This window comes from Meleagris gallopavo, chromosome 4 (assembly GCF_000146605.3).
Source record: "Meleagris gallopavo isolate NT-WF06-2002-E0010 breed Aviagen turkey brand Nicholas breeding stock chromosome 4, Turkey_5.1, whole genome shotgun sequence".
Taxonomy (NCBI): domain Eukaryota; kingdom Metazoa; phylum Chordata; class Aves; order Galliformes; family Phasianidae; genus Meleagris; species Meleagris gallopavo.
The window spans coordinates 28198248-28213448 of NC_015014.2; the positions used below are offsets into that span (position 1 = coordinate 28198248).

The window sequence follows — 15201 nt, forward strand, 5'->3', positions numbered from 1 at the left end:
TTGAATCAGAAAACACGTCAGGTATTCAATACCAAGTTTACTCAGACTGAAACAACAGAATACCAGCAACCCAACACAAAGTCAAGGATTTAACTATCACTCATACTATAAAAAAGAGTTCAAGCTTTCATTCCCAGCAAGCACCAACTTCTGCCTCTATTTGATCCAAGAAACAATTCCCATTGTTCTGAGTTCACAAAGGAGCTTAGAAATAAATTAAGTGCAGATCCTGAAGGAAGAGCAGAGGAAAGAAACAAAAGCAGGTTACAATACTAAGTGTGATGGAGAGTCAAGACATTTTAGAATACAGACACACGGTATCAAGGGAATACAATCAGTTATTTGCTCTGCATGCTAATGACACTGCAAGTTCAGCCTTTGCATCACAGCCATTGGTCCATTAGCCTCCAACCCCTTTGCAAGAGATTTATTATCATTTCAAGCCGTGCAGGGAGAAGGAGCACGCTGCCTGAAATACAGGGACCGTCTCACCCCTTGAAGGTGTATTTCTTGAACGATGCTCCAGGGGGCGGAATAGATGTGCTTCACTGTTCTGACCAGGTGGACTTGAATACAGTTGCTCATCTTCACATGATGGGAAGAAGGCATAATTAAAAAACGAAATGACCAAATCTTTGCAATATGCAAAACAGATGCTTTATATTCTTCACATGAAGACAACCTTTCCCAGTCACACGAAGAAACCTGCATACACTTGTAAAAATGGCAAGCTTGCAACTATTCACATTTATCTATGAAGACAGGTCTTAATGAAGAGTTGGTATCAATTTACTGTTCAACATGTTTTGAAAGGAGCTTTAGTTTCGTTCTTACTGCTATAAACTTGAGAGCTGGCATGAGGCATTTTCTTTCAGAATGTTCTTTTCTTTTTTCCCTTTAACTGCTTATGGCTGTTAACCTGGGATTAAAAAGCTAGAAGGGAAATACTAAAGTTACTTGAAAGATTTGGGTAATTTCACTGCCATTTGGCTGCTGATGATAGCAACATAATAAGAGAGATAGTATCAGCTAATCCTAATTCCTGAGTGACCTGAAGTGAGTGCCTGATCTAGTATTAAATGGGAAGGTTGGTGGCCCTGCCTGTTGTGGAGGGTTGGAGATTCATGATCCTTGAGGTCCCTTCCAACCCGGGCCATTCTGTGATTGCCACTGGAAAAGGACCAGTCTTCAGGCATCCTCAAACAGTCACAGTGCAACAGTTCTGCTGTGAGGTTCCATCATTCTCTTGGATTGATCCCTGGAACATGGCTTTATCTTTGAGGACCACGAACAGACGAGATGTAAAGCCTGTTTATTAGAACTCACATTTCATAGCCCAGCACCATTCACATATCCTAGAAAGACTTCCACCTCCACAGGGAAATTCCAACATTTCTTCTGCCTATACCATTACTTCGTTATTACTAATTATTATTCTGGAACAGAAAAGAAAAAGATAGCCTCTGGAGTGAACAGAATAGTTGCTATTTTAAAGTATAGTAACACGGGTCACATTTATCCTGTACATAAGTGGGCTTCACGGGATGCCTGCAGTTCTAATCCACCCAGTTGTTACACTGGGGGTGGGGCTGAGCTGTGCTGTAGCCCGCTTCCCAGCCATACATTCAGATATCCTCCCAGCAAAAGCAGACTCTGCATCAAGTACACACCATTTGGGTCTCAACCTAATGTGGAAATAGCACACGTCAAGAATGCATATTCTGACCCCAGGAACAGCCATCTGAGGTAGAACTGATATAAGCTGTAGTGACTTGATCTGACTGATAGATGTCTGGGACATTGCTGTCAGCAGGAATCTCAAAAACCTCACGGACATCTGCCACAGCAACACTGTCACCAATACCATGCATGAATATCTGATGAATATAACCTACAGTGAACCAAGATGCTAACTCAAAAGAAAGAACACTTCATCTTTTCAACTCTTATTTACACAGTGCAGCTTATCGCTAAGCTACCTAGTTCAGGACTAGAAACAAACAAACAAAAAGATAAAGTATTTAAGAAATCATTTTTAATTGAAGAAATACTATTTCACTATCAAAACCCGAGAACTGTGATTTTATGAAATAACAATCCTGACCACAAGATTTAAATTACTTGATTCAGATTGAGGACAGCATGTGGATACACGCTTTATGTTAATCTCATTCATTTCACCTGAACAAAAGCAACTGTTTTCCTTGTATCATCCCACTGCAGATGCCATTTTCTCTACAGATGTCAGTCTCAATTTCAAAGAAGCTACAGCAATAACAGACGTGGTATATGGGTTTGTTATCCTATGCCTGCAGGCAACATACACAGCATTTGCAAGGGTCAACAATATTTCTGTGATTTCACAAACAAATTCTCTTTCTTGGACTTCACTTTCTTACCTTGGTTGCACGTTTTTCCAGTGTATCCTGGATGGCACTTGCACTTGTTTGGCCCAATGCATTCGCCGTGTTTGCACCCTGGTTGACATATAGCTGCAAATAGAACACCACTCATTATTCTTTGGTTCCAGTCATGACTGACAGTGCATTAGTTTAAAACAAATGGCAACCACCTAACAAAAATAGTACCATTTATGTTCTTCCTTTAAGCACCGTTGTGTCTCAAATACCACTGTTTGAACAACGAGTGCACTTTCAAAAATAATTGCCACCCCAATACGTGTGGGACTCACTGGTATTCTATTTGGGTACAACAGGAGGTTGTGCTGTTTCCGACATATTAAGCTCCTTTAGTAGCTCATCAGCCCGCATACACAATGCCTTCACTTGCTCTGTGTATGTATGTACTGTGGTTCACATCATTAAATGTGGTAAATTGGAATATGCCCTAGCTTTTCTCATTCTGTGACAGAGTGCAGATGTAAAATTGTGGTGAGCTTACTGTTTAAGTAAGGCAGACACAAATTACAAAGAAAACAGAGGGTGGCATAACTCAAATACTCTGTAATTAGGATTTACTATTTACCCTGACTTTAATTTTCTAAACTATCGGTATCATTTGCAATTTGCGAAGTCACTAACTAGATCCAGCTGTAATATTCATTGATCTGACAACAGCCTATATTATAAAATTGTATGTACTAAGGATCTATTTGAACAGAAATCTGCCAGAAGGCACTAGCTTGCATTCCAGCCAGGCTGTTCAACAGGGCTGAATTAAAATTAAAACAGAAATGAGATTAGTTGCAGCTGTGAAAGAACTCTGCAAATACATCTCTAATGATCCAAAGCCTTTTCCTTAAGATTCAAAGCATCCAGAATCAGCAGTTCCCACAACTGCATCCACAGAAGCAACAGTTAGCACAGAATGAGTTTGGTTCAGTTCAGGGACTGTATTTGCTCTCTACTCAGGGCATTTTTTTTTGTTTAAAAATCAGACATATGCATCCTGTGATCCCCAGAGAACATAAGACCTTGTTTTCTATCTGTAGTACTGCTCTTGGTGGATCTTCCTAACACTGCTGCATCTCTTTTAATTCTGTCTTTGGGAATTTGCTAAAAAGCAACAGAGAGGGGTGGTTTTATTTAATGCAAGATGCATCTTTCCTATAAACACCGGCCAGAAACAAAGACATGGGACTCAGATTCACCAGCTATCTAATGGAGTTTCTTTTTCTGTGAAAGTAGCTGTAGTAGTTCAGTGAACTACTAGAAGGTAAGTTTCAAATGTGTGTCCTTGGGTAATGGGCAGAACTGTCAGAGGAGCAACTGAGATATCACAAAATTCTACAGCATTGTAGTTGGAAACAATTGCTGCTTTTTTAATCATTACAGTCACAAAGAAATAGGCTCTGTTTTAAGGGCTAATTTAGATGCCCTATCTCTTGTCTTCCCGTCATCATAAGCCCTAGTCTACCTAAGGTGATGATGGCAAAAATGAAGAGCATGAAGACCAACCTCATCATTGGGAAAAAAAGAGATACGATATATCCATACCAGTAACAGAAATGACTACAAATATGTTTGCAAAAGCTTCCATAAGGTTTCAACTGTCCTTCAAAGAAAATCCATACTGTAAAGCGAGACCCAATCAGATAATACCAACTTCTTAGAAGAACACAAAGCACCATCAGCTCGATAACAGCTTAGAATGAAGTGGTAAAGTTCCCTGAGTGAACATGCTGCAACTTTAGTTTAGCTGACACTAAAATGCCTTTCTCTCCTCAAACGCATGAAGCATACATTAGCAGCAGCTCAGACTGCAAAAAGATGATCTTACAGTTGAAGACAAAAAGACTTCACAATTTAGAATTTAGAAATGGAAAAGTGTATCTAATTCAGCAGATCCAATATCTTTCAGTATTCTCTCAGTCAACCAAGTAGGACATTGTACTAGATAAAAAAAACTTCAGTAGCATGAATAAACATCTAAAGCAAATTACAGAGAACAACTAATTACAGACAGAAGACATGGATGATGGGATCTGTGGCATCCTCAACAGATGATAGCCTAATACATGTTAACCAGCTTAGCCCCATAGTATTATCTGCAATATTTGCTGTCCTGTATGACATCCAGGTGGATAAGTCCTGATCTAGACTATCTCCTACTCCCAAGATAAAACTCAGAAGAGCACTTAAATCTTTTCTGTTTTCAAGTCTCAGTTAAAGGAGATGTCAGTGCCTCAGCGGCCCACAGCTTAAAAATCCCTACTCTAACAACTGCCTACCCACTAGCCAAAAAGCCAAAGACATTACAAAATGCTTTCTGCACATAAAGAGGTATTTGGAAACCAGCTTTTGCTGCCAAACACGGTACTTGAAGAAATCTCTTTTATTAGAATGTATTCTGTATGCCACAGCTACTTGAATGTTACACAGCTTAAATACAGCATTCTATTCAATTTTAGTTCCATGTAATAACGGAAGAACTTCTATATAAAAGAGAAAAGCATTTTGCAACAAGCTTTGCAATGCATTTAATTCAGCCAACACCTCCAAACTTCACAGCATTTCCTACAAGGAATCAAATCACTCTCACCAAACTATTCATGTGACCACTTCATTTCAATCTTTTCATTTTAAATTATTTTGGGACCAGACACAAAGACTTGCTCTGTCCCAGCTCCCACTGACTTTAATGGGAGGCAAGGAAGTATCTTTCAAGCCTTTTATTTAGCCAGAAATCTAACAAAGTACCTATTTTAAAGGTTGGCAAGAACTACCTTTTCTTCCAAAATAAGATGATAAATACTGCATTTTAAGTTTCAAGTAAAATTCAGGACAAATTAAACCCTGTAAAAACAATAGAGAACTGAAACATGAGTGAGTGAATTGGGTTTAGAGTTGTTTTTGTGGGTTTTTCTCCTCAAGCATGGGAGAAAGAATTCCTGGTGAAATGCATATGCTCTCAGCATGTGTTATACTTGCGTAAAAGCTCAAAGCCACCCATCTTCCCAGACACCAGGAACAGCTGGTGTGCCCGAATATGACTAAATCATTCTGAATTATGATTTTTTAATTGCTGCAGAAGTACACAAATGAAGTATACATTCAATTAGTTCACGATGGGTCTGCAGTGTTGGCAGCGGGAGGCGTTGCTGTTGGTTCTTTCACCTTTATTTTCTCCCTGCACTCAGCTCCCTAGAATGTTGATGTTAACATTTTATTAATCCATTACCAAGTGCCGCTTGATGCAGTCCTAACAAGACAGTCACGCTGCTTAATTCTTACCTAACTCCTTCGTTAGACATCAACAGTGAAAAATCCTGAACTTGCATAGAGGAGTATCTCTACCATCCTAATTCTCATCTGCTTTTCTAACACTTTGAGCCACGTCTTCCAGCAAAAGACTATAATGATGTGAGGGCACTCCTGAATGTTATCACACTTTGCCCTGTTCTGCTGCTGAATTTGTTCCATAATGTTAATTCCTGATTCCACACACCTTCTTTCTTCGACTGATGTCCACAAGAGTGTCTCGCTGACAGAAGTTGCCCTCAGAAGTTGCTCTTTCTGCAGCTCTCCACTCACATCTGCCTCAAAATGCCAGACCACACGCGTTCAATCTGTTCTCCAACCTCTATTTTCAACTCTCTGAAGTCAAAACTGTACAAGAATGCCTGCATCTGAAACAATCTGTGTTGACCATCTGCCTTGCTTCTCTCCTTCCAAGTAACACATAGCTCCTTTTTTATCCTGATCCCAAATCCCAATTTCTTGAAATTCATTTTGCCCAAACACGGGAAGTAATTTATGCATCAGCCCATAGATTATTACATACCATTCATCTTCACAAACTCTTACAGTTACATATTTCTTCTTTGCTCCATCACATACAAACACAGAGGAATGCATAGAGCTCAACCTCAAGCTACCCCTACGTAGTTATCAGTAGGTGCTAAAACCATGCGATAACCATAACTCACGTTACAGAATTACTATGGAAAAAAAAAAAAAAATGCTTCCCAGCTAAGTGCACAAGCAGTCACAATATACATCCCTGCAGAGTTCAATAAGCTTGATTACAGTCAGCAGGTATCAACTTTCAGATAATTTCACGTGCAAAATGTTCTTCCACTGAAAGATAATAAAAGTGCTTGACCAACTTCTGTAACTAGAGATTGATAATAACATCAGATAAAATGGTGATATATTATGCCTGAGTTGTGTTTTGCTGTTTGCTGGTTTTTGTGTTTTTTGTTTTTTTTTTTTAAAGTGACTTGCATTCATGTTAACAGGTTAAAATTCACACAAGCTCCCACGTACAATATATAGTTCCATTAGGTAAGTGGATCCTAATTTTACACACACAACTCTCACCTCTGCCTGCATAAATCAGTTACTCAGTTTGCACATATGATTGTGGTAATGGCACATTAACATGACAAACTGCAGCCAGTGAGGGCTATTCATTAAAGTGAATTCTCTGCTTGCCTACACTGCACTCAAACGCGTTTCTCAACTGCATACCAAACCCAGACCTTGGTTCATGAATGCCTTGCTGCTCAGAACAACATTTAAAAACAAACTTAGCTACCACTGAGATCAACAGGATTTAATGAAGCAGGTGAAAGTTAATCTAATACCTGTCCATTTTAGAACTGTTTAAAAGCCAGTGGAAATCCGGTCAACACAACGCACAGAAAACAGTAAGAAATATTTCAGGTTTTGCCATGTTTTTCACGTTTGTCTTTCAAGTGGCTCACAACAATTCCTTAAAGAACAGCGATTTATCATCTCAAATGCAGGTTCGTTACCCAAATCTTTCTGTGTTTCTACCCAACTCCAGGCTAGCAGGAGTGTCAGCACACGTGGCGGCAGAAAAGAAACAGGGCCCTACCACTAACTTGGTTATAGTCACATAGCACCCAGTAGCTTCAGTGCAGTAACTTCTGTACTACAGTAACAAAGCCAACTTTAATGCACAGCTGATGGCTTTACTCCCCTTCTAAAGACCGGTGCTCCCACCTCGGGCATAAGTAAACAAGACATATCAGTTCTTAAGCAGCAGAAGACTACAGCCCTGAGTACTAATCTAAACTAGCACTGACTTCATCTTGCTCTAAAGTGCACTGCTGTAGGCCAGGGGCTGTAACATTTCCCTGCTGTGAAAATGACAACCTGTATGTAGTGGAGGTGCAAAGCAGACAACGGGGGGCAGTAAGTGTTTCAGCCATCCCAAACCAGCCTCCTGCTGCACAATTCTATACTGTGAAAGCAAAATCAGGCCTCCCAGATCTGACAGCTTGTAAATGTGATGCTGGGAGTATAAACAACGTGCAGGAAAGCAAAACTATTCCTTGGGGCTTGATAAAGAAAAAAGAAAAGAGAAAGGAAAAAAGGAAAAAAGGAAAAAGTGCAACTGTTTGGGAGAGAAGATGCATGTCATCAGATAGGTGACTGGGATGAAGAGCCTTGTTAGTTTTCTTCCCTCTCCCACCCTTCCCCACCCTCCCCAAATCAGATGCTTCAAAAATATATATTAAAAAAAAAAAAAGAACATCTACATCTTCTTGCCATGTATTATAGTTTTTATGAACAATTAATGACTAAGAGGCCACAACTCCAAGCCATAATCTTTCCAAAATTATTTCAAGAAATATGTTCGGCTAACCTTTGGGCTGGCACCTTAGGCTGGCTATTCTCTGCCTTAAGACGTAGAAAGCTGTAAAACAAATATCCAAAAAAAAAAAGAAATTCCAGCTTTTTTTTTTCCCCTGTAAGGAGGATGGACTTGGCTGGGGCTTTTATCAACTTGTTACATTCCTGGAGACTTACACACATTCAACATTCAGAGCTTTTCTGAAATAAAAAAAATTCTGGTACACATTTAAAAATAGAAACACCTTACATCTGCATTGCATTATGAGATTTAACAAACACATTCTGATACATAAGAGTAATTAAACACCATGACGTGATGCTATTCTTATTCAACCAACTAAGGAGCTACTTTGCCATACAATATTGTACAAATTCTCGTGTTTCAGGGTTTAGATCCCATGTTTCCATCAAGAGAACATAAATGCCTTTCTTAAAGAGACAGTATCCTTTCATTTAAATACGCATTTATGTATCGCTAATGCTGCATAACGAAAAACAAACATAAAGGGTTTGCATCAGGATAATGTTAATTTGAGAGTAATTAATATTACACTCATTTTAAACATCTGAACATCTGTACTGGCACATACATTTACTGGCCATTTTTATAATGTTTAAATTTTGATCGTCTGCAGTTAACACTAAGAGACCTTTTCAGCTCTTCCTACCATATGTAACTAAATAAAATACAAAAGTTAAATAAGATGGAAACAGATCTATGTTTTGGGTTCACGTTAAAACAATTTATTTGCGAATAAAAATGAATATTAGATGCACAGCTTGTTAGGCTCCATAACCTTGTTATCAAAGGTGGGGACTTAACAACGGCAGCTCTTCATATTTTAAGTAATACCGACCAACATTTAAGGGTTTGCTCTGATTGTCACTTTTATCAATTTAAATCTGCTTTAACCAGCAAACCCCTCAATGGAGGGAGGCTGGAGCTGTTGTTTGGCTTTGAAGAAGCTCCATATTCAAATTGACAGTATGGCCAAAAAGTGACAAAACATACTACTGCTGGCATTTCCTGGGGACAAACTGGACTGCAAAACTGTGCAAAACTTCTATGCAGAAGAGATGCAATGGAGGAGTGGAAAAGGATACTGTACCTTTAACACAGCAAAGTCATAACTGCTTTTAGAACCATAAAGGTTCTAAAATGAAACAATCCCCACATCTGTAACTGAATAAAAATAGCAAAACCTCATTTTTTTTATTGCTTGGCAAAATTAACACAGTACTGCAATTCTGTATAGGTATGTTTCACAGAAAAGACATTCAAAAATGCACAAAACTATTGGCCGTTTTATAAGATCCACTGCACATCAATATTCATTAAACACTGCTGACGCAATGCATTAACACAGACTGCATTGTTGCAATCACAAACTTAGTAACAGAACTCTTGCTGATGCCTATGAGGTTTCTGCCAGGGGGCCAACCTCGTGGAAGCCAATGCTGTCAAGGTTCATTACTGAGAAAATTTTTTCGCTCAAGATTTGTGCATCTCAGATTATACAGAATTGCCATTTCCACTTAAAGCATCGCGAAGCGCAAGAAACGGAAGCCCTGGGACACACAGCCTCGTCTCCCATTGATGTACGACATGATTTACGTGGGTGAACTCCCATCAACATTACTGCTTTTTTTTGGTTACCCAAAATCATCTCAGCATCAATGAGAGCATAACCACCTCTTCCCAACCCACCACCATGCACCGCTGTAAATACACCACACAGCATAGATACACAGAAGCAGCAGCATAAACAGTATAAGTTTCTCCGTAGCACTCGTAAAAAGGCAGCAGCATGCACAATTTCCAGCAAAGCATTTGGTTATGTCTGCATCTGCTATTTCAGCTTGCACAAGCTCCCCCCATCTTTACTGCAGGTCACCTGCAGAACCTCCTGCAATAACATGCATTTTACTAGGTTGGACTAAATCTTAATGCTAATCTGACATCTTCCAACTGACTTTTTTTTTTTTTGGTGCAATGCTTAAATGAGGTGTAAACTGATTGCCTGACTTCTACTTTTACTAACGGATTACTGTTCAGCTTCTTGACTGCTCTGTCCCTAGGCTTTTCATGTTAGTTGTGGATTTATTGTAAGATGGTAGGAAAAAAATAAAAATTTTTGCTGACTTGCTCTGCTTTTCTTCCATAGGCAGAACAGTCAAATGTCAGCACAGGGAAATAACCAGACTGAGCTGCAACAGACGGATGCTCTAAAAGAGTGCACTCATCTTCACAATCCCTTCTCAAGATAGACTTTATTAATTTTGTTAATGTTTAAGGAGGATTCAGAGTAGAAATAAGTGAAATAATCAAATAACAGCAAAGCTTGTTAAATTCATTTTCAGTGAAATTATATTCCTGTTAAACATTTTGGGCACAGCTTTCTGTTCACTAGACAAAGCCTCAGAATTAGCCCTGTTGACTTCACCAACCATGCAAACTCACGCCAACAGAGGATCTGACAGTAGGCCAGCATTAATTTACAGAAGCTGTAGATTTAAACTTGTATTTTGTACATGGGAATGCAGCAAAACCACACTTGCTATTGCCTCTAGCAAAGGAGTTGTCCAAACCGTAATCTAGAATAAGAATTCAAGCAGTTCGCTATTGCTTCTCTTAAGAAGTCTTACTCAATTTTTATAATCTACATTAAATTAGTGGTATCTCTTTCTGCCAGCTCTTATTTAATAAAACAGGTTTAGTTCTGGGCTGTTAAATTGCAAGTGTAATTATGAAGCAAAAAGGAGCCTACATCTTTAGTGTAGTTTCACTACATATAACTAGCATACAAGTGAATTACAAACAGGCATGCAGCCAAGTACAAAGCAGGTGTATTTTGTTCATGAAAGGCACACACATTTGGAAATCATTTTAATAGTTTTAAAAGAACGACAGAGCTTTTTGCAAGCCAGCTATAGCAAGGCAGGTAGACCACTAGTTCTAAGGATACCTTTCAAGGAGCCTAGATGGATCAGTGGCAAAAACATCCACAAATAAGAAACAAATAAGTTTAAAATAGCCCCTAGCATGGCTTGCTGGAAGGAAAACTTCCACTTTCATAGTGAAGAATAAAAAGCATCACATTACTTCTCACATATATCATAGAATCAGAGTCACAGAATCCTTAAGTTGGAAGGGGTCTTTGAAGGCCATCCAGTCCAACTCCCCTGCAATGAGCAGGGACAGCACAGCTAGGTCAGGCTGCCCAGGGCCCGATTCAGTCTCACCATGAAAGTCTCCAGGGACAGGGCATCAACTGCATCTCTAGGCAACCCGTACCAGTGCCTCGCCACCCTCACTGTGAAAGACTTTCCTTACATCCAACCTAAATCTACCTCCTTTAAGCCATCTCTCCTTACTCTCATAGACCCAGCTAAAGAGTCTGCCCCCCTCTTTCCTGTAGCTCTCCTCTATATACTGAAAGGCCACTATCAGGTCACCTTGGAAATTAGTGCCTCTCCTATCCCATAGTTTAGTTTCCTGATATGCTAACCAGGTTCCAGAGCCCAATATGTATTTGTAGATGCTGAGTGAACGCATTTTTTTTTCAGCTGGTATGTGAGAAAAGTACGTTTGTGCAAGATGCATGCAATGATACATGTCCCAGTACACTTTTTCTCTATCCATCTGCACACTTTAAATGGGTTCTGGGTTAAGGCAACACGGTACCACAGATGCAGCACAAAAACAATTATGAATATACTGTTCATACCTGTTCTGACCAAAAAAGTTTTGCCTTGGAAATTCAAAATCATTTACTGTGAAAGAAGAACTCCAGAAGAAACTTTTTCTATCCTCACTTTTACTCTGCTTTACAATTCTGCCACGTGCATAACAATAACACATAAAAATGCAATAAAGCCTTATTTTTACAAGTTACAGATATCAGATGTACGTGTAAGGAAGCACACATAGAAATCTTGATTGGTATAATTCATTCACAGAGTCAGAAGATGTTTTATGCACGAGTAAACAGGTGAGAGTACAAATGTGCTGGAGCACTTGCAAGCATAGCAAAGATAATTCAAACTGCTTGGCTTGAGTACAGCAGTTCACGTCCATTAACAAAAAGCTCAGCATTGTTGCCTGAATATGTACTGCTTCATTTTTGAACTCATAGTAAACAGGGTCTCACAACCTGTTTTTAAGTCTGATTCTATACTTGTTTTCATCGCATAACTACCATTTATTCTAGAAATGGCAAAGAAAACACACATCTAGTAAAGGAAAATTAACATTTATGCCACTCATTCTGGGGACAGGAGTAAGAGGCTTGCCTTTCTCTATTATATACTTGAATTTTTTGGAACCTTTTCAGAAATATCCCTTCATACAGTCAAACACTCAAGGCTGCAGTTGAGGCCAGGAATGCTGCCTTGCGTGTAAGGTTAATCCTTTACGCTGAATGCTTCATTTTCAAGGTAGAGAGCTTACTACAGATATTCTATTTGGCTGCCAGCACTAGAAAGATTCACTTTCGTCTGGTGTAATCTCCCACTCTGTGATATGACTGGAATTTCCACCACCCACAACTGGAACAGAGTTCCTTGCTATACTTTTCTCAGAGTTTGACCTCTGTTTCAGAACTAAAATTAACTGCTAAGTTTTTAGCAAGGTCTTCACCCACACATTTGAGACTTCTAAGTTCTCAGTAGTCTTTGAAATAAAAATTTTTTTTTAAAAAAAGGAAACAAAGTATTTATACACTTAGGTGAGAACTGTATTCCTTTTAAAATCTGGTCCCAACTACTGGAGATGACCATATAGAATCGATCTCTGCACTCCTTCAAAGAGTGAATAATGTACTTCAACAGTAGATGGAGAATCCACTTAGATTTAGCCTTAAAAAAAGAACATTTATAGTATCTGAAGAAGATGCCGAATCACTACAAATAATCTTACTGACAAAATTCAGGGTAAGAAAAATAATGAAAACCCTCTGTACAATATATATATATATATATATATATATATATATATATATATATATATATATATATATTTACTTTTAGTTATGAGTTTTTTGCTAGTGTTTTAATGCTATTGCCACCTCCCAAGACTCTGAAAACAGCAACCCCAAATCAGAGTTGGTGAGAGAGAATTTAAAGGGCACGTATATTTGTAGCTGACTTCCAGCTAAATGCAAGCTTAAATTTATGGCCATCACACAGGAGATAACTTGTCTAAGTGAAAAGCCACAGTGAGATCTCTTTTACTTCGGTGCAAATTATTGATACTTGTCAGCTAAACGTCTGTAGCCTCAAACATTTAAATGCTTAACAATTTCCAAATACAAGTTCAAAAAGATAGACATAGATTCTATCACCTCTGGAATAGATGGAATCAACTGCCTCACATTATTCTTCCTTCTCTATAAGCATCCATCCCAGGGGAAAAAATATTTCTGTTACGAACTACTATAGCATTAAAACTCAAAATGACTCATGATACAGGCTCAGAGATACCAATCTGAGATCTTCTCATCTCATAACAGTAGCAGGCGTGTTATGTTCCAAAAGCACTTTGTACAGCTTTTTTTACCAGTCATCTTATATACCTATTAAACACTACAAGCTCTTAACATGCTTAGGAAGGAGCCAGTGCTGCCATTCACAGATTTGAACAAAACCTTTGCTGAGAGTATACAGTTGCATTGTCAGTGCTACTTCTATCTTTTGCCTGTCTTTCTGCCTGCTGCTTGTTTATGTCACTGTCCTGCAGGCTATGCATCTAACAATATTCAACACCTGTTCTGCTTTAAAAGTGGCTTAGCAAAAAATAATCTAGTCATTTGCATCCTAGTTAAAAAAAGCAGAAAGTACTATTTATAGGTTCAGTCCTGCAAAAACTTTAGAGAAATCATTCGTGTGAACTGTTAGGCTCATGAGCCAGTGTTCCCAAAATCAAAGCCTGTAATTTTAACAAGCTGAGGTCTGTGATTCCTAACAGCCTGAACTTCTACATCACCCTAGCTGCTACCATAGAGTATTTTTAGAAGATGCCCTGAATGATGAACTTATCTATTTTGTTATCCTGCCATTATCAAGGATTTTAAATAGCATATTAGAATAGGATTCTAATATACTATTAGAAAATAATAATTTTAGAGATGTTTTTCTTCATACGTGGCCCAATAAAAGGATGCTGTCAGGCTGGTTTACATACCTTTAGTTTGAGATCACTGTGAGAATATCTGATCTTTAGTATCAATTTGAATATATCCACTGACTTTAAAAATGAAACGTCAATTATTTAGATTTCTTTCTCAGATATAAATATTCCGGCCTGCACTGCCTGTAACATAACACTGAAGTGTTATGTCAGGCTATTAGGAATGAAATGAAGCGGAAACAAAACAGAAATTCACAGATTCTCATTGCCTTAGCCAAAGTTTACTTTACTTGATTGAAATAATTTTCAGAACTGTTAATAACAGACTGGATTTTGACCTGATGACATCCTTTTAATTAAGCCAGACTCACACGTGCAAAAGCCTTGGCCATCCATTATAAAACTGTGTGAAGGATGGTGAGGTGCACGTACAAGCCTCTCCTATAAGTGACTAGAAGCCCCAGCAGCAATGATACTCACGTTGGCACTGTCCCCAGGCCAAACGGGCCCAGCCCCAGCAGCAGTCAATTCTGCTTCCAAACCGGCACAGCCCTGCAGAGGAGACTATTTGTCTGGGCCACCTGAATGAGACAGTTCAAAGACAGCTGGTGAAACATTTTGGAAGTAGCTAGCTAAAATCATACTGTATTAACAACAACAACGAAACAAATAACAAAACACTTCTTTTCCTAGTAAAGTGCTCTGACCTGAGTCTGTGATATTTCTGTTACGAATGAAGCGTCTTGTTCAGACATTGGACATAGCTTTAGGCAGAAGATAATTGGCGTAACTTTGCACAACCTGAAACAACGGACACGTTTCGCAATGTGCTCGCTGCTGCCGCTCACAGGTCGCTATTAAATTGTTGCAGACTTGTGAAATTATCTGTAACATGCAATTAACCACCATCCAGAGTTTCAGCATTGATTTGTCTCGCGATATATCACCAAATTTTCTTACTGAAACTTGAAGGGAGGGAGAAGAAAAAAAAAAAAAAATCAAAACACG

The 15201-nt window shown here is 38.8% G+C and overlaps 1 protein-coding gene across 1 annotated transcript in view; it reads right to left on the bottom strand.

The window, feature by feature from the left end:
- Positions 1–15102, bottom strand: part of NPNT (nephronectin) — a 33077-nt gene extending 17975 nt beyond the window's left edge. The window contains exons 1-4 of the mRNA XM_019615124.1: positions 15011–15102; positions 14674–14774; positions 8077–8127; positions 2400–2492 (exon numbers count right to left, since the gene is read on the bottom strand). Of these exons, the coding sequence (XP_019470669.1) occupies positions 2400–2492; positions 8077–8127; positions 14674–14774; positions 15011–15102 (337 nt within the window). The remainder of the gene's footprint in view (positions 1–2399; positions 2493–8076; positions 8128–14673; positions 14775–15010) is intronic.
- Positions 15103–15201: the final 99 nt, after the last annotated feature.